General features: G+C 38.1%; 3 protein-coding genes across 6 annotated transcripts; all 3 read left to right on the top strand.

Annotated features, from left to right (window-relative positions):
* Positions 1-61: 61 nt before the first annotated feature.
* On the top strand, positions 62-4,049 carry LOC105269893 (uncharacterized). Of its 3 annotated transcripts, XM_011310487.1 has the most exons (5): positions 62-166; positions 506-624; positions 708-3,156; positions 3,226-3,416; positions 3,808-4,049. In XM_011310487.1, the coding sequence occupies exons 2-5, from the start codon at positions 585-587 to the stop codon at positions 3,849-3,851; spliced, it is 2,724 nt and encodes a 907-aa protein (XP_011308789.1). In that variant the 5' UTR covers positions 62-166; positions 506-584; the 3' UTR covers positions 3,852-4,049. The 3 variants fall into 3 exon arrangements, with proteins under 3 accessions (XP_011308789.1, XP_011308787.1, XP_011308788.1); XM_011310485.1 differs by having other exon boundaries at positions 3,226-4,049; XM_011310486.1 differs by having other exon boundaries at positions 65-166; positions 525-624; positions 3,226-4,049.
* Positions 4,050-4,398: 349 nt separating this feature from the next.
* yem (yemanuclein) lies at positions 4,399-13,257 on the top strand. Of its 2 annotated transcripts, none has more exons than XM_011310482.1 (6): positions 4,399-4,522; positions 7,869-9,109; positions 9,358-9,438; positions 10,086-10,193; positions 10,273-10,449; positions 11,449-13,257. In XM_011310482.1, exons 2-6 carry the CDS (start codon positions 7,965-7,967, stop codon positions 12,629-12,631), a joined length of 2,694 nt encoding a protein of 897 aa, XP_011308784.1. In that variant the 5' UTR covers positions 4,399-4,522; positions 7,869-7,964; the 3' UTR covers positions 12,632-13,257. The 2 variants fall into 2 exon arrangements, with proteins under 2 accessions (XP_011308784.1, XP_011308783.1); XM_011310481.1 differs by having other exon boundaries at positions 4,399-4,886; positions 11,449-13,253.
* Positions 13,258-14,514: 1,257 nt separating this feature from the next.
* Positions 14,515-23,405, top strand: REPTOR-BP (REPTOR-binding partner). The gene is made up of 4 exons (XM_011310484.1): positions 14,515-14,707; positions 19,955-20,048; positions 22,265-22,386; positions 22,999-23,405. The coding sequence occupies exons 1-4, from the start codon at positions 14,669-14,671 to the stop codon at positions 23,101-23,103; spliced, it is 360 nt and encodes a 119-aa protein (XP_011308786.1). The 5' UTR covers positions 14,515-14,668; the 3' UTR covers positions 23,104-23,405.
* The last annotated feature ends 2,581 nt before the right edge of the window (positions 23,406-25,986 follow it).

Below are 25,986 nucleotides of genomic sequence, written 5' to 3'. Positions count from 1 at the left end.
TGTAGGGGTGATCACCCCCTCTCCGCAATTATTTCCCCTCCATTCGAATAAACTCAACAGTCAACACAGTTTTTGTGTTTCAAATGTGGCGTGTTCGGCTGGAACAGTTTCCGTATCTTCTCAAATATTCCAGCAACTCTGAAATAACGAACAAGTTATTATAAAGGTAAATTAATCAGAGCTCTTCGGGATTCCCTTGAACACCAAAAAACAGTTATTTTTACTAAATGTTCAGTTATGGGGAACAGTCTGCATTTTTTGTCAAACGTATTTGGCTATTCGAATTATTTACATTTAATTTTGATTAATTCCTCAATGTTCATGATTATTGAGACATTTTGATGCAATCGAAATAATTAGCAGCTAATGCGGATTTCCTGGAAATCACGTGGATATTTGGCAAGAATAAATTGTTCCTTCACTGTAATTCTCGTTGGGGAGTGGTGTTTACGTCAAGAGATTGATAACTGAAATTACCAAAAAAAATTGTTGGATTTATTTCCAGAAGACGATCGTATTTTCAGCACTGACGTGTGGAGTGTGAATCAATGACAGAAGGAAAAGAGAAACTAACATTATAAGAAATGGATAACTTCAGAATCAAACAAAATGCTGAAATGAGAAGTAAGTGACCTCTCATTCGTTACTCTTGTTGCCATCCATTCATACCGATTGTTGCAACTACTCAATTTCCCATTTCATTCCAGAATATAACTTATCCCTGAAGAATCGTCTTCACAACAATCCTCTGAAGCCAGTGAAGTCCAGAAAGAACCAACGCATAAGTGACACGTCTGATCCAAGTGATTCCCAAAATTTTAAATTAAGAGTCTCGGATAGTTTTTGTGTGGAAAATTCTGACGAAGAGGCAAAATCATCTAGGATGAAAATGAATAATAATGTTGGGCGTGCGAAGAACAATGAAATTATAATAATCAGTGACTCGAGTGATGGCGAGGAGATACCAGAAACTCAAACCTTCAGCTGGCAGTCTTCACCACGAAGAAAAATAAAAGAAAATTCCTTAAAGGATAGTATTGAAGTGTCCGATGAGGACGCGGAGATATTCACAGGTTCATTAACTCGTGGACAATCAACAGGATCAGAGGGTAAATCAAGGAGCCAGAGAAGTGTTCGCTACTCATCAGACGAGACAAATTTTGAACTGAAATTTGAGGAGAACGATGTAGAGAGTGTCATTGATTCCTCCTACACGACACCAGCTAGAAAATTAATTTCGATGACTGGACAAGTAAACTCGAGAATAGAATCTAGGACAGCCACAAATATTTCAGAGAGGAGTGCAAAGCCAAGTGAGGTATTATTAAACAGTAACAAGAAATTGGAAACCCCGGGATCGGTCAAATTAAGCCAGTGCACAACACCATTATCAAAAAGGACAGTCAAAGATATAATCAAAGTCATCAGATCTAAAAGGATCGATTCTCCAGCAGTCTCTGAGCAAAATCACATCGTGGACGAGACAGATTCTGACTCTGTGGTTACAGACGAAGACCCAGACTCCAAGGTAACTCATCCGGCGTTCATCAATGAGACTGACTCAGAGGCTTCACTCGATCCAAAACCTTCGAAAACTCACGTCACACGATTCCTTAATCCAAATTACCGTGATCCTGATGCACTTTCAGAGGAGAAGAAAAAAGACATATCACGTTGGCTGATGAACAATTCCTCCAATGACAGGAGTGACGACTCCATGAGTAATATCTCCGCCAGTAATAGACAGAGCAGCACAAGCTCGGGGCACAGAAGTCTGGAACGGTTGGAGATGAATTACGAGACGCCGAATAATCGACAGAAGTTCAGGGAGAAATTCAACACACCCAAAGTCCTGAATCCCCTGGCGGATATTCCTCGAGAAACACCTCGGCAAACCCTGATAGATGATTACTTGAGGAAACCGAAGAGTAGCAGCAAATCTGAGACGTACACTCCAATAACCATCAAGGCGAAAACAGTGGCAGTGTCTCCAGCTGTGGATACACCCAAGTCAAATTTTGACGATTGTGCAGATATCCTGGATAAATTGTATGGAGAAACTTGGAGGCAGCACGCTGGTGGCGTCCCCATTACAGAACCCAGGAGGCAGGTCGTGCTCAAGGACAGGGGAGTGCAGACGGAGTGCATAAGAAAACCGAAGAAACTGTTGCAGTCGGAGCACAGCTCCAAGGAGGAGGGCTACCAGAATTTTATCAGGGATATTAAACCAGGCCTGAATTCCACACGGAAACAGCCCATCAAGTACAAGACTAGAGACAGCTTCATTATTTACTCGTCGGAGTCTGAGGAGAGCACCGGGGACACAACTTACATGACTGCTCTGACAAATCCAAGGATTTCAGAGTCAAAGAATATTCGGAGAGAGACTCCAATGAGTCTGAATACAAAAAAAGCCATTGAGATTTGTGACTCTGATAGCGAGGATGGTACTCCTGTGATTAACGTAAATAACAGGAGGAAACTTGTCTTCAGTGATGACGACAATGACAACAGCTCGGGAACCAGTGAGTACGATCCTGAGGAAGTGGTACCGCCCAAATTCGAGTTGCCTAAGAATACTCGACCCCTCGTTAACAAATTGAGAATTCCGGCAAAAACATTTTTACCCTCCAGTGCTGCTATTCGTCGTAGAGAAAAAAAATCTTTCCTGGCATCACTTTCAGGAATAGTTCCCCTGGAGGAGTGCCATCAAGATGCCGTGGAATATCGTTCGAATTTCAAGAAGACGAGAGCTGAACTGGTAAAGGTACTCTATAAAATTTTCAATGAGAAAATTTTTGATAACAAATTACCACCTGATATGCTGATCGAGTGGAATGTCCGTATGCGAGGAACTGCCGGATTCTGCTACAACAAGAGGATAAAGAGTGTGATTGGGATCAAGAGATCATCGAGGATCGCTTTATCCACGAAAGTCATTGATACTGCTGACAGACTGAGGGATACCCTGATTCATGAGATGTGTCATGCTGCTACCTGGATAATTGATGAGCTTGATGATGGGCATGGTGCTCATTGGAAAGCCTGGACTAGAAAGTGTCTGAAGGTCTTTCCAGAATTGCCACCGATCAAAGTTTGTCATGATTACACGATTACAACAAAGTTCACCTATCGGTGCACGCAATGTGGCTACAGGTAAAATTAGAAATAATTATTGATAATTTAATCTTTATTGAATCTAATTGGTTATTACTTTTATCTCAGTATTGGACGACATTCAAAATCTTTGGACGTGCAGAAGAAACGCTGTGGACACTGTTTTGGTCGTTTTGAGCTGTTGTTGAATCGAGTCACACGATCAGGAACAATGCAGCAGACCCCACACAACAAGCAGCCCTCAGGGTTTGCTTTGTTTGTGAAGGAGAATTTCTCAGTGGTGAAGAAAGAGCGTCAAGGTAGCTCGCACAGCGAAATTATGCAGTTACTAGCTCAGCAATTTTCGGCCGTTAAATTAAAACAAAATATGTCTTAAAAGATTTCAATTTAAGTGAATTTATGGAAACTGCTGATCGACTAACTGTATGAATTCATGACGATGCATTTTCCATTCTTTAAAGCAATTTTTATTTTAATTGAATGACTGAAAATTGCAGATTTATAATTGTATTATAGTAAACGATAAAAACCTGGAGGGACGACGAAGATTCTTATTTAGGATATTTTAACAGATGAAATACTATTTACAGTGATTTGAACGTCAAGAAATTGAGAGCTCTGCCAAATTCCCTATAAATTTCGTGAAATTTTATCGATCATATTTTATTTATTATTCATCCTTAATTACAGTTGTGAGACTCGATTGCGCCTTGGAGTTTTTCAATTCGAAATGATGAATTCGCTAGACGAACAGAATTAATATATTTCTTCCAGTCCAACTCGAGAAGGAAACATCTACTGCAATAAATATAAGCAAAGAATGTGTGTTCAGTTGAAAATATGAAGACCTTGGAGAACATCACTGATTTAAATATCCAGGAAACATTTAATAGTTAATATTTTTACTGTGATTTGGGTCTTCAAATAATTGGAGCTCTATTAAATTTTCTACAAATATGTTAAACATGTGTGACAAATTTTTCATTCATTACCCATCCCCAGTTAACCATTCGCTTATAATCGCAAAATAGAAATAACTCGATTAATGAAATTATAATTAGAAGATGAAAGGAATTAAGAATATTTCGAATTTTTGAAAGTAATACTAGTTCCTTCTGAATCTGAGCGATTGCTCCTCGTGTAGCTGCAAATTCACAGTATTGACGGTTTGCAGTGGCTAAACTGTCTAGCGTACGAGATTGGTCTTGAATGTTGGGTTGGAGATGTTCCCCCACTTTCCCATTAGAATCAACGAATAGTGAATAGTAGGGGTAAAAAGTACAGACAATGCGTTGGGGAGGTACAGAATGTACTGAACAACTGAGGGGCATCAGTAGCGCACTCTAAAAACAGTGAAGCTGAGAAGGTACGAAAAAGATAGGGAACGAGTGCGAGGAAACCGTGGGTAAGAAGTTATCAATATCCGATGGTGTCCATGTCGGTGTGCTGTTCAAAAAGGACCACGTTGTTGTTCCATTGTGATTGTAGTGTTTGTCCGTGATCCCGGGGGAGTTTGATGATCAAATTGTATGAATATTTTAATGTGAAGGGAATAAGTGTGATAGTGCTTATGTAGAATGTCGGAATTAAAACGTGTCGCACCACAGACCCTCGAGTTCTCTAGTTCCTCGGTTAATGCAACTAAAAAGGAGAAGGGTGAGAAGGGAAAACGTCTCGAGCCCTCGTTTCGCTTTGATCTGTCACTCGATGACAAAAATGAAGATGGATACTCCGAATTCACGTATACAGATTTAATTAAGTCTGCTGAGGTCAGTATGACAATGGTTGTATTTTTTTTTTTCATATTAATTTGGGTTATAATCTCCACAGCCGGTTGCCCGCGTCGTCCTCGCGTCGTACTCAATAACTACACCATCATGTACACCTAGTTTATCATTTTCATACCACAACTCATGAAATTTAATATTATTCACCGAACCTGTAAGTTATTCCACACATCCACATCCATTCCGACGTTTCCATGAAAATAGATCAAGAAGTGGTTTTTTTAGTCGTATGGAACCGAATTACTCAATTAACTCCTGTTTTTTTTATTGGGTAATTGATATTTTTATGGTTAGGAGATTTCAGTGATAATTATCGTAGTGCGGCGATAATTTTTTTTTCGTTCTCTCCCTATGGCCCCGTGTTTTGGCTACTTTGAGATACCACGAAGTGGAAAGCAATGGGAAGATCAGAAGGAGGTGATCGATCTGTGGATGTTTTTCGTTAATTGTCACGAGTGTTTATATTGTTAGTTCACACTGGCTGTGGATAATTCATTAGCATAATAATGAAGAGTTCTGCGTGGATGGGAAATTATTACGGTGGTAGATATTCGTAGGCATTCAAGCATCTGTTTCATCAGTGAGAGACAATAAAAAGAATTTTTATCCTAGGAATTTTTATCCTACACCTTGTTTGTGTTTCATACGTGGAGCGCACTGTCCAATTGTAATGGTGCTCTTTGCCAACTTTTCTGTCTCGTGCTTTTTTCATTGGAAGGGAATAGTCACCGAAGGATATTAACCCTCTAGGATGTTGAGCCTTTTGGAGGGATAATTTAATGGAGAAGGAGTAGGATATAGTGTACGATTAGGCAGGAGGGGTTGGAGGAATTTCGTTGGGTGACGCCAAGCGAGGGACAGCCACTCATCTTCTCTGTTATATGAAAAAAAAAGATCTATATTTTTATTGAGAATTTATTCCGAATGTTATGTTTATTTTTTCGCTCCTCAATCATCTGGAAGTAACTTTCAAAAATACTGTCTTTGTCATTTAAGCAGACCTCGCGTAGATAGATTGTATCTCATAATTTTTTTAATTTCCATTTTTTATTAAAATTAATTATAAGAAATCGTATGTACGTTTTAAAAATATATTTCTATGATATTTTTGCAATAATGATCACCTTCTCAGAATCGGAATAAACTGTTTTGGTAATTATCAATTTTTTCCTTGACGGGAACTTTTTTTTTATTGCAAAGCTATCAAAAGGATTATTTCCTCATGTTTTAAATACACGGAAAAATCAAGATATCGGTTGAATGTCTATATGTGGGGCAAAAGAGAGAGCTTCGGATTGCTAAAACTGATATCAATCAATGATTCAAATGACTAATAAAAAAGAAATTTTATTCCTTTCCCTCGGGGCATTATCTTCCACGTCTCTGTATAAATATAACTTGATCTCCAGAGTTCTTGAAAATACCAGTGATAAAAACCTGTAATAAACTCTGATCAGAAATCTTGCCTTTTATCTTACCCAAGATACCTATAACGTCATTTTATTAATATACTATCGGGATATATAAACGAGAGCATCTACAAGGCCACCTATAATGTTGACACAATAAAGTAAAGGTTCCCGGACAAAAAATTAGTGTTTCCCTCTGTTGATTATTGCCAACTCCTGGACTGTGAATTCAACCGAGAAAACGTGGTGCTGTACTCTGCCAGGTCCACCAACTCAACTAAACAATAATTTGTAATTTAGAGAATTGGCAAATCTTTGATTGGCAATTGGTCATACTCTGGAGAAAGTCATTAGGATTACAAGAAGAGAAGGGGATAGCGGATTTTGTTGTGAGAGGATAAATTCTTCTGGAGTTTATGGCGCGCATTTGTGTCCGAAGATTAATCGAACTTTTATTTATATTGCGAAATTCCATAGCAATCGATTTTTGTAATTTTTTCATTGTTGGCGAAAATTTTCATTTGAACGTTTTTCAAATTAAAATTAGGATATAGAATTCAATATTAGCTCAATATTTCAAATATATTTTCTGACGTTTGATAACTATAAATTATTCTAATACCATTTACTTTCACCTAATTCAATTCATCAAAATAATAATTTCGTATTAAAAACTTGAAACGGAAGTTCTCCGCCATTAATACCATATCGTTGATTTTTTAAATAATACCTTAAGGGCCGGGTGGACTATCTATCGAGCGTCATCTTTTATTTAAATTTTATCTTTTTAACCTAAAATACATAAAAATTTGGGATAAGTTTTGAGGTCACGAAAATCACTGGAGTTGGCATAAAAAAATAATGAAAAAAAAGAGGAAAAAATTTTGAAGGGCGCTAAAGAGCGATATTTATGAAAAGGGATTTTCCAGGTTTACAAAAAAATAATGAAAAATATGTAGCATGTATGTCAAGTATTCACCACACAAACCAAACCCTCCACTGAATTGAATGCAGCTACAGGCAATCAAATGCTGCAGATTTTTCATTATTTTTTTGTAAACCTGGAAAATCCCTTTTCATAAATATTGCTCTTTAGCGCCCTTCAAGATTTTTTCCTCTTTTTTTTCATTATTTTTTCATGCCAAATCCAGTGATTTTCGTGACCTCAAAACTTATCCCAAATTTTTATGTATTTTAGGCTAGAAAGATAAAATTTAAACAAAAGATGACGTTCTATAGGTAGTCCACCCGGGCCTTAATGTTTACTTCGAAAAAATCACTCAATTGATCAAACTTCATAGAATTCTTAACTTGTTCATTTATCTATGTATGCACACGATTCAAGTTTTGAATAATACTTGAGATTCTACAGAAATACAGTCAAGAAGATTTATTAGCACCCACTCATTTCCACCTCGACTTCCCCCTGTCAGTCTTCCATTGTAGAATAGAAATGACAGTGTGAAATATCGCGGTACCACACGAAATGCTCGTGCCATTAGATACACACATTTACTCCCACTATTGACTCACAGCACTTGCTTCTACTTTGCAGAAAAAGAGAAATAAAGAGGCCAAGAGTACAGAGGAGAATTCTGCAAATGGGCTGGCCCCATTCGCCGATGATGATGATCATGAGAAGCTCCGGGAGATGGCCAGACGATTCGAGACTAAATACGGAGGAAATACCGTGGGTAAAAACCGGAAGAAGTATGACGACGACGTGGATCTGGGTGCAGGATACGACGAGAACGATTCATTCATCGACAATACCGATGCCTACGATGAGATTGTCCCAGCTGATATCACGACAGCCTACGGAGGATTTTACATCAACAGTGGACCCCTCGAATTCAGTGTGAAAGCAGCCCAACGTGATTCGTTGTTGCATCGCAACAACAACAACAACAACAACAACGAGAATGACAGCAGCGAGAGTAGCGATGATGAGATTGAAAACAGTAATAGTTCAGTATCAAAAAGAAGGGGAACTCGCAGTCTCAGTTCCTCCGATGAGGATGACACTGAGGAGATTGTCAGTGAACCTCCATCCAAGAAATCTAAAATAGACGAGAATGGCGAGAAAAAATCGAACCACGAGGGTGTCCCCAAGAAGCGGAAAAAGCTCATCTCAGAACAAGAAATCGATTACAACAGATCGAAAAATTCCATTGACGACAAACGTGATAATATGGAAATCGATCGACTGCCAAACGATAATCAAGAGGAGAGAAAGAAATCGAAGAATGATCTGTCCAAGAAAGACAAGAAGTTTGATATGAAAAGATTCGACAAAAAACCCATGTGCAATGGTCTTGATGAGAAAAAAGCTCTTGACCTGAAGAAGCTGGGGGGAAAGACAGCTAACATCGATGATGCCATTGAGAGTGTTGTCAATGATGGAAAAATCGACGACGAATCCAGCCGTGATACTGTGGACTCCAATAAGTCACGTTGTGGAGTTGTGGGAACATCTTCAGATGGCGAGGACAACGACAAAGCGGATTTACCTCTTCTTGATCAACTCCCAGATGACATCAAGGAGATAATAAATAAATTGAAGAAACAAGCGGCCAACAGCAAGGAGGGAAAAACCAAGTTCTTCGATGCTAATGTTAACTCCACCTTATTGCAACTTGAAAAGAAATTGAGGAGATTGGACTCGTCCTCAGCCCGCTCTCAGACTTACAGTCATATTTCAGATTTTGTAGGGGTCAGCAAAGTGACGATAATCAATCGTGCCAAGAAACTGTGCAGTCAGGACGCTGATGATCGCGTTAGTGGACCAATCCACAGGTAAATCAAAAACTTTTTTAAACATTCAATTGGGGTTTTGCATGGAATATTTCATCAATTTCAATCAGGAAGCTCAAATTCTACGAAATTAATTAATTGCTAACGAAAAACGAATATTTTTCTCTTATTCATTTGGTCCGATAAAAATGTTCCATCCAATAACTCGATCGTTGAAATTATTTTAATAACGTATTATTCAGGAATAAAATAAAAAATACTCACCCTAATGTAGCCCCCAATATTTCCAGGTTAAAGAGGATAATTAAGGAGACTATGCCGATGGCTGAAGAAAAGTTTAATGCTGAATGCAAGAGGATTGTTGAAGAGAAGTGAGTGACTCGTATTTTAAAATTTGTTTTTATGTAGATTTGGGAAAAAAATTCTGGGAGTAAGTGGGTTTTGTGATACTTATTGTTATCTTATATTTTCCTAGCCACCATATACTCTGGACAGCTTATCGGTACTGTGGGTAGACTGCTCCCAACGCAGATCTTTCAAATTCGTTTTATATCTCCCAGAAATCTTATTAGTTACTCTATCGATGTTCTTAATGTTTCTTTTCCAATTCATGGGAGAGGATTGTCAGGGATTTTCCTATCTTTCTAGTGATTTTGTTGATAACTTTATTTTCAGCTGTCAGAGGTGTGGCATACAAGATGATTTGTTTATTTGTCTTCTCGATTTTATGTTTTTCTTTGTTTGAAATACTGGCAGTCTTCTCAATACACTCATCACTCATCGTCATGGAATAATAATTATAATTAATTTCCTCAATTAAACAAATTTCTTTTTCTGTATCTTTTATCGATTATTTCTTGTGTGCAATGACATGAAATTAAATTTCTACATGGAGATAGAGAAACAGGTGCCCCGGGTATTTAGTCATCAGTATCATGCTTCATTTTCGCGACTCACCATTGTTAAAAAATATTTTGTTATCACATGGATGATAACTGAGTTGTTTCTCCCAATGTAGAGGGATTCCTGCTTTGTTATCCGATGCCGACAGCAGCGAGACTGATGACAAGACGTTGGAGAAGTTGAAGTATCCACCAAAGCGCTACCCTTGGTCTCCAGAAGCGAAGTAAGTATTTGAAATTAAATCTCTAGCAGTCATAAATTCTATAATTTCCATTTCTCACGTGAAATTCTGATGTTCGCAGAAAATTAGTCTGTGAAATCGCGACTCTCTGGCGGGAGTATTACACCATTCGAAAACCGAGGAAGGAGAGTGTAGAATCATTTTTATCGTCATTCTTGAAGACTAAAATTTTGTCCCTTTGGCCAGCGGGTTGGATGAAATATAGTATTTTATGCAAATATACAAATCCTGAGCCATAGTGAGTAAAACAACTCAAAGCACGATTAATATTTTTATTATTTTTCACTTATTAATGCATGCCAGAGGATATGCAAGGGGAACAGCTGTCGTAATGCGATTTTCAGTTCTAAATCTGATATGATAAATTTCGGGTAATTGAAACTATATCTGTTGTTTTTTTTCAGCATTCACTTCGATGTCACGTTACAATTGAAAAGAAAAAAAAATCTGATTGAAAATGAGTTTCTTTAAATTATTTTAAAAACGCGATGGTTCAATTAATGAAATAATTGATTATTCCTTTTCGTCAGTCAATCCGTGAATGACAAAATAGTACCTCGCTTACCCTCGGATTTCCTCAATAAAAAAAAATAATCTACACTGCTTTCAATAGCTCACTGATGTTGAAAAACACTCTAAACCTTTTCTTGCATGTCGTTTTTTTTATTTTCTGCTGGTTGTATGTTCTAGGGAGGTGATAAAATCGGATGAAAGTGTATAATAATGCTCTGGTCACTCGGCTCGCTAATTTCATTTGCGGATCACTAATGCTCAATTTATTTAATTTCTCATTATTTTCTAATACAAGCGAAAGAAAATCATCAGTCATTTACCCAATATTCCATTTTATGTTTCTGTCCGTTATTTATTCTGTTGCATCGTCCTATTTTCTGCTCATCAGAAATCAAGCGCTGGTACCTTTACCATGTGAATGCACAAGTCCACCATCTCAATTGCGATAACTAAAACAAAGAACTGTGATTCGTTGCACAAATTTCAGAGCAACAATTTTTCTTATTTCATATCACGGCTGATAGATTCTTCTTTTTGTACTGATTTGTTACGTTATTTTGGTAAATAAATTTTCTTTATTCTATCCAACTCCAGATACCATAACGCTACACTTTTTTCAAGCTCACACTTCACTGGTGGCTAGCTGGTTACTCCCTACAGTCGTAAAAATTCCAAGCACACGCACGGAAAGAAAAAAAAAACAATCCGATTAAATTTGTTACAGTGCCAAGACAAAACAGAAAAAACAACGGGACACACCAGTTCCGAATAATGTACCCTCCACTGCAGTGTCAAACTGCAATGTACCATCGGAAAATACAAACGCTAATAGCACAGTGGCACCTAGTACCCAAGAGCGTGCCAAGTCTCCACCAACATTTACCGATAACTTTTCTTTCGGTTTCGCCTTGACAATGCCACTGCAACAATCAAAACCATCAGATCTCATAATTGAGAAGAAACAGACGATAAAGTACAAGGAGAAGCACAAAGAATCCTCTTCAACATCTAGTCAATTGAATAATTCAACAGCAGCACAGCCAATCGCCAAGATATCAGTGGTGCCGACCTCTCAACTACTGGCGCAAAAGCCCAAGAATCATCCCGACAAATTCAATCCCCTGGACCTAACAAGCAGCTCCCTGTCAATAACCCCTGTGAATGATTACCCAAAGTTAGCGAAATCCCACAGCGAAATAAAGAAAGACGTTGTATCAATAACCCCCTATTCAGAGTCACCAGGAGCAGTGAGTGTAATCACCGACCCATCACACTCAGCAAAATCCGACTCAATCTGTTACTCAATGTTAAACCAAAATTCAAGCTCCAAGCCAGTGGTATCCTTGAAACAGAGAATATTGCAGGACAGTACTGACATTAAGATTGAGAAGCTGTTGGGTAAGCGTGAAAGTGATCCTTACAAAATTAATCACAAAGATATTAGAGACAGATGGCTGGATGAGAAGCACAAGTCTCACGATTCCAAGAAATCTCGTAAAGAGCACAAGCCCCTGGAGCAGAATCAAGGTTTAATGCATTCTAAAGTGGATGTATCGAGTGTGATTCAGCCACCGATGCTTTCTAAAGAGGAACAAGAACAAAGGCAGATTGAGGAGACGATGGCAGCCACCAATTACCTGAGTCGGATAATCAACGATGATTTGCCACGTTCAATGAGCGATAAGCGTAAGGAATCTGGGGCTCTGGGGGACGATGGAATTGTCGGCATTGTTCAGTCCAGCGATGAACAGGATAAGGATGTCCAGATGGTGATGCGATCCCTGAAAGAGCTTCAGGAACTTCAACTGCCTAAATCCAGCGGTGAGTTTTCATTTCCTGACGATTATCATCGACTTTATCCGAAAAAGGATGACAAAATGAGACTTTCCAAGGACGATCAATGGTAGTTACAATAATGTGCAAGAGATGCTTCCATTTATTTTAATAGGGAGGAGTTATTCAAGGGAGGATAGAGTAGGATGTTTCATTTTTTTATGTCATCGTGACTGATTATATGAAATTTATAGCGTCAGATTCCAGTTAAGTTATATAGAGAAGTTTTCTGGTATTTTCTCAATCAGGTCGAAAAGAGTGTACATACACGCATTGACGAAAGTGTAATGTGTATCCCATTTAATGTACAGTACTTATAAACGAATTTCTATGTTATACAGGTGGAAATTGACATCTCTGTATGATAATTTGTGTATAATGCAGCGACGAGTGTTCGCTGAAATTTCAGTCTCATGGTTCTTTTAGTCATGTGAACGAAACTATGATTTTTTTTATCATCCATACCACGAATGTTCAATTTTCATTATTTTTATCTGTGCTAGGGACTTCTCCTTTTTCTACTAGGTTCAGTGTGTTTATTTGTTTTAGTAGGTAAAACAATGAGTTTTTAGAATAAATTATTACTGAATAGACCTAATTTTCGTATTGATATTTGATGAAGAGTATTTTAATTTTTACATGTATGTAAAGTGATAAGTCTCTCGAGAATATATTTCTGAATGAATTTTAGAAATTGAAAACCAGTAATTGTACAATTATATAAATAACAATCTACCCGAGCCCTTTTTTCATGTTTCGTTTGATAATAGAGAACTAAAAAATTGTAATTACTGAATTTGAGGATAAACTTACTGTAAATTTCCCGCGTCAATGATGATTCATTGAGAATTTAAAATATAAGTATGGAATATTTTTTACAATTTTTATCACTTTCTTATGTGTTTTCTATCCCTGCCTGTTATCATCACAGCCCAGGTACATCCAGATGTCGATTCCAGTTCAATAAATAAAAAGGACACCGATCAGTTGTGGAACCTTATCAAGATTATCATATATTTCCAATTGAATGAGATTGAGATTGAGAGTTGAAGATATTCATCGGTTCCTTGAAATTTTCTTTCGATTATTCAAGTTCCTCATAAGAAGGAAATTCATTCAAGCAATTTCTAATTACATTTGATCAATCAGTAAATATTAAACAGAAAAAGCACAATTTTTTTCAATGCACCTTTTATTCCATCCAAAAAAGACTCACTCGTAAATTCAATTTTCCCTCCACGATAATTTATCAAAGAACGTAAAATTTTTTTTGAAGATCTTTCAAGGCTTATCCTTGTCCATCATAACCACAGATTAAGTACACGATGACATCCATCCCAGCTAAGAATATTGGATAGCACATGCTATCAATCATTTCTAAAACCACAAAATTCCAGATGTATACTAAAAATCACTTCCTAATACAAGTAAAACTCACGGGGATCATCTTCTACATGCAACTGCAAGATGCTGTCATGAATGACCAGATGAATCATCGTCAAATAAACATTGAAAGCATTCATGCACGTTCGTACGAGCCAATTGTGCTCGGAATCCTTCAAAAACCCATGGACTTGGGTGGTCTCCATACTTCCAAATTTTCCGCCTAAAGAGAAACTATTACTGCCGAAATAATCATTGGTTAAACTGCCAACGAAGAATTATAAATTTTGTACCAACCGGCCTATACTTCATCCACTCCATTTGATAAAATCGAATGTGTTGTTACATTCAAATTCATTGTTCATTCAGAATTGTAGTACGAATTGAACTGACTAGCTTATATTGTGATATTATGATATTATGATGCGTTGCTGGTAAATCGATATTCGACAAGGGAACAAAAAGTCCATAGAAATGTTGAATTTTTGGCGGGCCACGCCCCCCTCACTAGCGCCAGCGCATCCCCTCCCATGACGTAATGCACATGCGCTCGTCAGTGGCTGAAGTTCTCCGCCAGCTGAGTGACCTTGCAGTGTTTGTAAACAGACACACGTTGTCGTACGAATTGCCAAGTTAATTGTACCAAGTGTTTGCACTGTGCCTGTCAAAGTGATTAGTGTTTCCCCAGTGATTTCCACAGTTCTCAGAACATTGGGGTGTCAAAGCCGATGGAAACGGAGCGATCGTGTATCGTCGACAACGAAATGGTGAGCTTATAAAAAAAATAACGATTAATACTCCAGAGTTACATAGCGTGATGCAAACGGATAGGAAAACACGTAACATTATGAATAGATCAGTGTCAATCGGTTTTGGAGTGTCTTTTGTTGTCAAATGTCATGTCCTGCGACTCAGAATCCTCGGGAATTTGGAGTCTTGTGATAAGGGCGTTGATTTCTTTGTCGAAACTCGGGTTCATGGGTCATAAATACGATAAACCATTCCTGGAGGGGGTAGAGAAAGAGAGAGGAATGTGCGAATGGGGGGGGAGAGGGAATTCCTACATGAAGTACTCATCCGTCAGGATGGCGCCTAATGTCGCCACTGTCGAGAGCTTCAGATGTTTTTCGCTCGGTGGCGACAGCCCCTCGATTTTTCGCTCGGTGGCGATCAGCTGTCAGGGCAGTCAGTGGTGCTGTCAGCAATAACAGCTAAAGCACAATCAGTAGATGTGCATGATCACCAGTTGCTGATCAAGCGACAATCACTAGGCTCTAGGGAATTGAGTCTAATTTATTTTCCTGCGGTAGAATTATTCATTCAGCGAAATGTGAGGTTGTCTCGGGTCTAGGTTATGCACTAGCCAGCGTGAAAAATTAAATTTGCGGTTGTCTCGGAGAATTAGCAGTTGAAGGTGGATTTTCGTGGATGGAGGCACATTTCCGGGGGTTGTTGTGGCTCTAATTCGTCGGGGTGGTGATTAAGGTGAGGCATATCATTGTCTCACCGCAATGAGGCGCTAGGCGTATGACGGGAAAATACCGCAAAAAAATGGTGAATATCGGGGTGGAAAGGGGGGGCACCTAGTGGCAAGAAGCGGTCCCTGGACCAGGCCTTTAGCTCGTGAACTGCGCAGTTGAAGCCGTTGGTACGACGCGTTGCACCGGTGAGTCTTTTTCAATTGATGGTATTTTATTTTTGATCCTCTGGGGCCACGTAAAAACTATTTGTTACGTGCATCTGGGGATTTTGGGTATCACATATTCAACTATTTTATGGCATTTTCTGTTAGTTATCGGTGAGATTTTGTTGCGTTTTATATTTTTGCGCTCTAACCCTTGTACGTGACTCTAGGGTTTAACTTTGACTTCTTCGATTTTGAATTTGTCGGGGGGTGGGTTGTTTTGTGGTGGGGTCTTGCAGGTTTTAGTGGCGATTTTTGGGGAGATTTTTGGCATTGTTTGGGGAGGTAATCGTAATTGCGGAGAGATGTGGGGCTATGCCGGGTCGATTATAGATCGTGTTTCATCAGCGGTACATAGGTGCAGTCGAGGGTACTGCGCAATTATGACCTTGACATGTAATGTTGATTCCACTATAAAGTCCGTTATCTTTCGGAATCGAATGGGTTTTAATCTGGAGTATCGATTGTTGAAAATTTTCACTGATACTTCTGGTGAGAGTTGGGGAAATTTTTGATGTATAAAATAAAATTTAAATGACGCTTTCAACGAATTTGTTATAGTCTTTTTGGCGGATGTATATGATGTGCAAAAGTCCGTGGGAATTGCGAATTTCGGTTGGATTATATTATTAGTTCCAAAAATCAATGAGCAATTACGAAAATTCAATTTTCATCGAATCCGTAATTGAATTATTTATTTTCACTTGAAAATTCATGTAATTTCATTACAGCCCGGAACTTTATTTGAATTTTGAAAAAACCTTTGGAAGTCTCTCAACTTTTTCTCATTTCAAACTGGCGATTTTAATCTGTTAAAAAAAGTTTATATTTGTCAACAGTTTCGGATATTTTAATAACAATTGAACGGTATTCCTCAAAAACTTGAAAGAAGAACTCGACTTGTGTTACCCTTTACCTCTTTGCTACTGATTTCTTTTTGAGTGGAAATTCTGACGAGTTTTTCGGCTTGATCATAAACTTTGCATTTCTTGTCTGAATTTTATTATAATTTTATGAATATGGATGGCCCTGGAACTTGGTCGTCGGGTGTGAACTAGATTTTGTCCAATTTTTTAAGGACCCCGGCTCCTTTGAAGTTTAGGACACCCCAAGCCAACGTGGGGAGCATTTGCACGATAATTATCCCCTTTTGAGAGGCTAGTCTCTAAACTCTTTGTTGCACTTTTGGTTGGCCGGTGGAGAAAGCAGTTTAGGAACTTTATCCTGAGAAAAGTAAATGCTGCGCGTCTTACTGGGAATCCCATCAGAGATAATCGGTCGATCGATAAGTGGATGTACTCTGAAAATGGCATTTACTTGGCCCGAAGAAAATTTCATCTCGATGAGTTAGTTGAAGAAGAGGGAATTGAGCGATTGGTTTCCCAAGGAACTGAGGAATATCTTGGAGTAATTAATTTGTTGACGGTTTGGGAGAAGCTTTGAGGTTGTTTTACTGAGGCACAGGGAATTAGGGGAGTAATTATACATGAGATAGTTTTCTAATTAAGATGGCTTGAATTTTCATCGTAATTGCGAGACATTCGACACTCTCAAGATGAAAAACCAAAGATCGCGATATTGAGCGGAGAAAATACCTGTGCAATGAATGATGCTACCTCTGAAGTACATGTTATCGATACCGAGAGGGTAATGTCGATAATTAATCCTGCATCTGATGAATTTGAAGTTCGGCGATAAAAAAACACAATTCCAAAAAAAAAATGAATGGAAACTAATTGATAATTCAATATAATTCCTCTGAAATTAATAGAATGGAAATTAGATTCAGGTTAATATAGTCCATTTGATTAATTGAATATTAATTAAGTTTATTAAGTTTATTTACTAAAGTAGATGATTTTTATTTTTTTGCTGCAAGTAAAACTCATAAAAAATTATTTCTTAACTTGTTTCAATTTACAATTTCTTTCATGTACAATAGCTAGATTGCTCCAATACGCGGGTCTCTTACGTGAAATATCTTTGGACAGACTTAAATTTTTCTCTCAGCGAGGGTGAATTTTATAAAACTCTAGAGATTTTCTTCGCTCCTGTAATTTTTCACGACTTCCGTCTTTCCATTCACAACTTGAATTTTTGATTGCCAAAGGTACACGAATCTCTCTTGGAAATTCTCCACATTTTCTATTAAAAATTCTCGAAAGTGTATAGCTTACACAATGGGAAATGGCCGTTCAGTTTTTCACTAGAAACAATAATTTTTCCAGGCATTGAATGTAACAAGGTATTTCACACCTCAAATATCCGTTCGATTATGCATTCAGGCAAACGACTTCCGTCGAACATTGGGAAACGGGTGACAGATGGGTTTATTGCAGGAAGGAACGTATATTAACTGGCACATTCCCTTGTTACTTCCTGTACAGTGGGGAAACTAGCGTCGATTTCGACGGAATCTTGATTGAATTTCGTTCTGCAGATGGAATAATTTTGTATTATCCTACTCTGCCCAGCGAACACAGAGAATGACATCAGTCCACGAATTCTGACGGTTTCTGGAAAATCACTGCAAGCGTCAGCCGTCAGTATAAACTTGAGAAATTCCGAATCTCCTCTACTACGTGAAACCAAATTATCGATAACGGGAGTGCCTACGAAGTTCTAAATGAAATGATTCTCGACGAAGTGCAACGAATTTACTGAAAAACGTGAAAGGAACAATTCCGAGCTCAACCCGACGGGGAAGCTTCACCCAACCGAGCAATTAATCGTCGTTGGCCGTCCAACAGTTAAAATATTCGGGGAACGAGAAAATTTCATGAATTTAATATCAAGGCTCTGTTGTAAACTGGGGAGTTTCTGATGGTGGCACTATAGAATGAGAATCTCGAAATGTTCATTCCAATGCCTGGAACGTCTTCTTGATTTGCATGAAGAATCCCTGTTCTTTATCAAAGGTGTTAGATCACAGAGGTCTCACAATTATCACGAAAGCACTGTAATTTTTTTTTAGGTAATTCATTTCAAATCCACGGGCTTTGCATCCTTTTAATTTGACCTTTTAATTCGTTACGTACTTTAATACCTCCACTTGCTAATTGTTCAGTAAACTTATCGCAGTTATAACTGCGAGGTAAGATAACGCGTTAAATTCATGGTGCCGTCATGAAGCGGAGAAACATTTTGAATTTAATTCAATTCTTAATTGCCTCTATATTTCGTTATTAAGAGTTGGCATAAAGCTTTAAGTGTTTCCCTCTTTTATCGATAGTACTTTTGCAAACTTAATTGGTGAGATTAAACCTTCTACGGGAATTGAATGGAAAGTTTCGAGCGCTAGTCTGCAAACTCTCCCAGTCGATAAGGTTTTTATCCAAAATGCTGGACTATTTGATGGTCAAGACGAAGTTGTACAGTGGAAAAATCCACTCGAACTGTCTGGGCGAGTCTCCAGCATCCTTTACGGAGAGTGTACTGTCATGTTGACTAACAATAACAAACATTCTATAAGCATATTTACGAGGGAAAGATAGTAAGGGAAAACCCAGTCGAGTTGGGGTGGGGAAAAAAAGACATGCAGAGTGAAAAGCTGCTTTTCACGATAACAACCCGAGACAAGCAAGGTGGAACTCGGTTGTAACAAGGGGAAATAAAAAATAACGAGGAGGAAAAAGGGAAGCTCGACAAGAAGGAAATCGGTAAACCGTGGGAGGCGAAGAAATTACGGGAGGGAAGGAGAATCATTGGGAAAGATGTTAAATTGGGGAATGGGAGAATGGGATTAAAAGAGGCGAATGAAGAGATAAAATGAGTGGAATGTACCAGGCCGATGGAAAAAAAATCCTAGAGGGAATTCATAATTACAGTTTAATCCGCCCCAACAACTAAAGCTTTACAGATAGACGGGAATTGCAGCGTTGATCGAAGATATACGACTTGTAGCAAAACGAGTTGTCAACGGAAAAGAGTGATTCAAACAATTATTTCTGCGTTTTATCTAAACCAATTTATTTAGTTTCCTTGGTGCCATCAATTATCATATGAGCATTCATATCGCGAAGAATTCCCGACGAATTCCCGCCGGACGATTAAATTTTATTATAAATTTCTCCCCGTGCATTCAGCGGTCCGCTAGATTTAATTTCCATGAAAAAAAAGAAAATGTGAAGATCAATATATCAAACATAAAGGGATCATTTTATCTCTGCCAGTCGGTTTCTCCTGCCAAGGATTGATGTCCTGTGAAAACTTTCGGATTGTAAAAAATCTATTCAATGTAAAGTCAAAGTTTATCATTCGTTTGGGCCCTTTTTTTCAGCCAATGTCATTGTTAAATCTTTGTGTGATATTAATGATTGGGATGTTTCAGGAGGGTTCTCGTGGTGATCGGAAAGAGGGGGGCAAGCGAGGACGCAAGCCCGGAAGGAAAGCGGCCGACAAGGCGGACATGAGAGCCAAGCTTGGTAAGTGCACTACGCAGTAAAGTGGATATTACCCAAATACGACCGTTGGCTACAATGAATTATTTACAACGAGATATTCCTTTGCGAATGGTTAAAAATTCAGCGACATCTATTTGGGAGGGAGCACTTTGGTGGAAATGACACCACCAGAATATCCGTAATAACTATTCCGTTGAGAGGTCGTACTGTTTATCTCAATCGCTCTCATAGTTAAGTCTCAAACATCGCGATTATATTTTATATTGATTATATCATCGAATTTTCTAGTAACTTATCATCGGGCATTCGAATCTTCCAGAGATTCTTCTCTCTAAATAGTTTTTATTATTTTATCACGGTTCGCGTCTTTACCGCAGCGAGGAAAAAAATCTTAATACTCGGAAATGACTTCTCTTGAGATTAGGAATTATTTCTTGAAATGCCGTCGGAATTTGTTGCTTTCGGGTTATTTAAAATATCGATTTTTCACTCGATAAATAAAAAATCACGCACTAATTTGTGTATAAAATTTTTAATATATTTTCTACGGAGATAAGCTTTCAGATAAATGCGCGATTAATTTCGGGACATGACCGATATTTGTCGGATTATTTTTCCACTCAAATTTTTCATTATTCGAGAAATACGAAAAAAAACCACGACTGTGAAATATACACTAACAAATACCGAGCGATTATGAATTATCCGGACTAGGTCGCAATTTCCGGGATAATACAAACGACCTGTGATTGGTGGAGAGCGGAATGGATCAAGTAGAAAATATTCTGCTGAACTGATTTGTTCTTATCGTAGGAAATTGCGCAAAGTACTTTCCTTCAAATTTCCAAATTTATTCTAACTCATCCAAAGTAAAGCACTTGGAAGAGAATTGTTCTGATGATTTACAACAAATGCTCTCTTTGCTGCGAAAAAAATCTCTTCTGGTTATTGGTATCCGTAAAAATGTAAAAACTTTAGTACAGATTTGGCTAGTCGAATAAGGTTACGAGTATTACCACTTGGAATCCAAGGGGTGAAATCAGTCGGTCGTTTCACTTTTAACCTCCCGAACTATTCGGATGTTATTGGTGGCTTAAGCGTCGATCCCATCTATCGAGGTATATATACAAAGCTATCGGGCATCAAGCGTTCTCGCCAATCAAAGTACCTATGGTGCTTAACGCAGCTTACTCTCGAGTAATTCCAGTGAAGTACGGTGATTGGGCGGCTACTGGTACAGGTCACAGCGATAAAGTTGTACGTTTAGATTCGTTGATGAAAGAAATCCCCAAAGCCCCCGAATTAATTATCCTTCCTCGGTACATCATTGGGATAATGAATAGTTATGAGATAAATTCGGACTGAAACCTTTTGTTCCTGATATAGTTTTTACATTCATGGCCTTTCAGAGTCAGAGAGCGATTGTAAAAAATTAATATCCGTCGAAACTTTTGCGAGTCTGTAATGAACTAGTGGAATTGTACACTGGCTTTTTACAATTCATGACGATTTACATTTAGCAAATGACAGACTTTACAGAATTTTTTATATCGAAAAACGACTGTCACTATCTTTTACCGTTGAATACTTCGGATATATAGTAAGAACTGTAATAAAATACCGACAGTTCGTATATTCAAACCCACCGGGGTATGAAAATGAAGTTTTATTAAATGAAAAAAATGATTAAATTCGTGTGAGTGAAAGAAATGGAAGAAAGTAACAATGAGAAAGAAGAATGAAAGAGTCTGACTGTGAAGATAAAGAGAGAATGATGAAATGAATGAATGCGGGTTGATACAGTGGAAAGGCGTAAGTTTGAAATTCATAATAATATTTTACGATAACTGTAGCATTGTTGTACAAATAATCATCGTGACCAATACTGCAATCAATTTTGTATAGTTGATTGATTATGATGATATCCAGATAAATTACGCGGAAGTGCAATACAAGGGCAGAATAGAAGAAATTGGAAATGTATTGTATGAAAATGTGATGCAATAGCCAGGTCAATAGTATGTGCTAGGTCGTTAGAAACTTTTCTGGCGATTGTGGGCATGCGGACACAATCGTTAGAGAAGTTCTTTTTGATCGAGTGATGAACAATATTTTTTGCTATTCAATCTGTAGACAGGGTGAAGCATTCCCTCACAGACTGATTGGCAAAAAATGTATTGAGGTCTAATCTTTTCAATCAATAGTTTAGCATATATTTCATGAAAATTTTTCAACAGAACGCAGTCGGCAGAGTGCGAGGGAGTGTCGGGCTCGTAAGAAACTCAGGTACCAGTACTTGGAGGAGTTGGTGGCCGACAGAGAAAAAGCTGTTCTTGCGCTGCGTAAAGAGCTCGATATGGTAATAGAATTTTTTTTTAAGTATTCCCCAGCTACTCCCTGTTTACACATTTTTTTTTCGTCTGTCACGAATATACAAACCCGGTGGAGTAAAAGCACGGCAAACTCGGTAATTCATCAGCGAAGGATTGTCCTTCGAGTTATGGATTTTCCCATAAACTCTCTCGTTACGTTTCATTCCTCGTCAAACAGATTCATATTTGCACTTCGCTTTCCACCTCCTGACTCTTGATGAATTCGGTTACTGTACAGTGCAAACGAAAATCCTGTTGATAGAGATGTACTTTGGTCCGCACACATTGTGTATTGGCAGTGGCAATGGACAATTTCTTTGTTTTTTTGTTACGTATGTCTTGTGAACCCACGCCACAAACGAATCCCAACACCAATAGTTTTTTTGTCCCTTCTTTATTGGTATTTGTTCATAGGGTGTTCTTTTTATTTCTCGTGAAGGTTCCATGGAAAATAAACCTCTGTTGCCATTACTGTCAGGATCAAATAAGCCTGAATCAATAGTTGAGCAAAATTTTCTCATGTTAATTACATTGGTTATTCTCCTCTCATGCTATGAATCCAATCAATTATGTAAATTTGTGAAATATTAATTTTCCAGTATCGATCGTGGGGACAAGAACTCGACGCTGGACGTGTTCCCGAGGGGCTCCAAACAATGCTCGAAGAACTTGGCGCCCTCAAGAAGGAAAGGAATAATAATTAGTTCATAACGCAACAAAGTACCTCTCTAAAATAAGAACTTTCACTTTAAAACTCATGACACGTTTTCTGTTCTCTCCGTTGAGTACTCATTGATGAAAATGATCCGTATTACTAAATTTTATGGCGCCATGTTCCTAATGAAGTTTTAATTTGATCAAAGTTCTTTTTTTTTTCAAATTATTGAAATTTCGTATTGTTTGTTTGGTATTCCTGTACTATCGCCTTTCGGTGGAACTTCATATTGAGATTGTATTGGCATTGTCCTGAATATATTCTGTCAAAATAAAAATACAAAGAAATAAGGATGGATGGTTGGATTTTCGTGGTGTGTCCCGAGGGCGTAGCTAGAGCAATTGGTTAATCACTAGACTATATTACGCTCACATACTATGAATTTCTACTATATGCCTTTTTTAAAAGAAAATCGTTTCGCCCTGGACTACGTTTGAATTATCACGAATGAGTGAAATAAAACAGCGAGGAGACACCAATTACCCGTATAAAGTTTTTTTCCCCTCTGAACCGTAGGTTTTGTATCTTTTTACGGAATGTCACAGTAATCCGCGGCTTGGGTAAAAACACAATAGATGAGCGTATAGAGAGATTACCCCCGACATTCGCATTTCATTCGTTTAATTAGAGGTCCAAAGTACCAGCGAAACTTCGTAACGAATATACAGTATTCATCCGCGTTGTATTTTATTTTTTTATTGAAGCAAGGAAATTAGATTTCTACGTTAAGTACGTGCCGTGTGAAATATTCAATTATTTTTATATTTTCTTTCGAACAGAAATTTATCGTTTACTTCAGACAGTTGCAGTTGCAGGGCATTCATTTGACGCTCGCACTTTAGTCATTTTCACAGTTTAGTTCGGGCTCCACCTCTTCGCTCTCTGTATTTGAAGTTTCTGGAACGATTAGATGTAGAGAGTTGACTCTCTTGGCATCGTTTACTCAGCTCGAGGAAATTACTGAATTTTCTCCCTTTCACTTAACCTCCAGCAGAGCGAAATCAGCTGTTTCCGTTATTTCATATAATTTTTGTGCTCTCGTACTTTGCAATACTCTGATGTGAGCAGTAAAGTTACTCAAAAGGAAGTGACCCCACTTCAATATTCTGTCACTCTTGTACGGGAAAAATTGAATTTACAAGATTTACAGAAGTTGCTTGACATTTTGATGACTTGCGCAAATATCGAGGTGGTTTCAAACGAATTTCACTGGAGCTTTGATATTGGAGCTTTTAAATGAAACGCGACACTCTTTTCGTGATATACCGGTCTATTTTTCTTGCGGATACATTACGGACTGGATCGGTTTTCCTTTTTCCCACGATTGACACTAATATTCGAGGGTTTATTCTGTTCAATTTGGTTCTAGTACTTGGACAACAGTTATCGCGTTGTTCCCTGAGTTTAGCTGTTCAGTTAGCAAACAGTCTCCGTTGTTTCCACAAGTACTGGTATCAGAACCGGGTCATGCCATTTTTTGTCGGATTATGGAGTAATAGATTTCCCAGTATCTGCTCTGGAAAACCGGAATATTTGTAAAATTTATGATTTTAATTCCCCTTTGTTAACGAAATAGTTAGGAGACGCGATTGCGTGTGTTTTCGTTTCGTCACTTGATCTCGGCCGTCGCACAGTGATGCTCCCGTAATTTTGGCTGTGTCTGCATGTATTGGGTGGTTTTGATACCACGGGGATGGGATATAATTATTATTTCTCAAAATAATTGAAAATATTTTCCGTACACCGAAATTACTAAGTGAGAATGCTTACAGGTTTGGCAGCAATTGAGACTAACGTTCGAGGTTTATTGCATTTCGTTCGTTCCAAGTGTTTGGGTAACATTTATCGCGCTGTGTTCTGAGTCTAGTCATATGTTTGTATATGACTATGGACAACAAATTTTGTAGTATTCATTCGGGAAAACACTTGCTCTATTCGTGATTTTAACGTGCCTCCAATAACAAAACTGTAACAGAAGACCATGACAGGTCAGTGAATTTTCGTTCCACGATTCGCTTTCGGCTGTCGTACGGTCATTGTCCCCTGATTGTGGGTATCCCTACGTATTTGGGGTGGTTTTGATACCCAGGGGTGATTTTCCGCTAGAGCTTCAAGTAACGCGTTATTGAAAATTATCGAAAATTTCCACTCGACGGAATTCAACCCCATGGCCTCCCGGGTATTTCGGAATGTAGTGACTCCACCGACATACCTGTCGAAACCAATACGAAGACAAAAATGATTCGTGAAAAAATAAAAAATATCACCATCGATCCACCATAAAAGTGCAGAATGTGTCGACAAAAGATACGAGGTATTTCAGTGAATCTAAAAAATTCTTGCTATAAATTTCTGAGTGGAGCTTTCGGTTATTAAACTCTGAAATATCCCGTAGTCGGTTTACCCCGAATTTCAAATTATAGCATAATTTACTCTGGATAATTATCACAACTTATATTGTGGGTAATAAAGAACGAAATATTCAGTGCTAGAAATTCAATATAAGTCAGCAGTTGAATTATTCACATAATGAATGTGTCGAGCTATTTGATGAAACTATCAATTTGGTTTTGAATCGTTGAGTGAGCCCGTTCAATGCGGCTATTTCGACAATACCCACTGTTTGGTACGGCTTTTGAATATTTATGTGAAGTGCTAATTGAGGGTGCAATAATGGGCTTCTGGATGGCCGTACCATGGTATGACCCATTGGCAGTTTCCCTCAGTTGTTTTTCCCATAATGTTTCCTCCCGCGTTCGCTATTATATTCTTCTCAGGTACTCCTTAGACGCACACGTATTGCTTACACTAAAAGGAACTCAATTGAATTGCAGGTACCACCGAGATTTTTCATATAAATTTCTTTGGTCAT

Source organism: Fopius arisanus, unplaced genomic scaffold (genome assembly GCF_000806365.1).
Source record: "Fopius arisanus strain USDA-PBARC FA_bdor unplaced genomic scaffold, ASM80636v1 scaffold00076, whole genome shotgun sequence".
In the NCBI taxonomy this organism is placed as follows: Eukaryota; Metazoa; Arthropoda; class Insecta; order Hymenoptera; family Braconidae; genus Fopius; species Fopius arisanus.
The sequence above is the reverse complement of the archived record's forward strand: the minus strand, read 5'-3'. Positions and strand labels throughout refer to the sequence as shown.

Bases quoted from the DNA above. Each gene is read 5' to 3' on its own strand.
- LOC105269893 (XM_011310485.1), top strand. From the start codon at position 585: ATGGATAACTTCAGAATCAAACAAAATGCTGAAATGAGAA. The intron at 625-707 runs GTAAGTGACCTC...ATTTCATTCCAG, and splicing joins ACAAAATGCTGAAATGAGAA to AATATAACTTATCCCTGAAG. The intron at 3,157-3,225 runs GTAAAATTAGAA...CTTTTATCTCAG, and splicing joins TGCACGCAATGTGGCTACAG to TATTGGACGACATTCAAAAT.
- yem (XM_011310481.1), top strand. From the start codon at position 4,695: ATGTCGGAATTAAAACGTGTCGCACCACAGACCCTCGAGTTCTCTAGT. The intron at 4,887-7,868 runs GTCAGTATGACA...TCTACTTTGCAG, and splicing joins ATTTAATTAAGTCTGCTGAG to AAAAAGAGAAATAAAGAGGC. The intron at 10,450-11,448 runs GTGAGTAAAACA...AATTTGTTACAG, and splicing joins TATACAAATCCTGAGCCATA to TGCCAAGACAAAACAGAAAA.
- REPTOR-BP (XM_011310484.1), top strand. From the start codon at position 14,669: ATGGAAACGGAGCGATCGTGTATCGTCGACAACGAAATG. The intron at 20,049-22,264 runs GTAAGTGCACTA...ATTTTTCAACAG, and splicing joins GGACATGAGAGCCAAGCTTG to AACGCAGTCGGCAGAGTGCG. The intron at 22,387-22,998 runs GTAATAGAATTT...TTAATTTTCCAG, and splicing joins TGCGTAAAGAGCTCGATATG to TATCGATCGTGGGGACAAGA.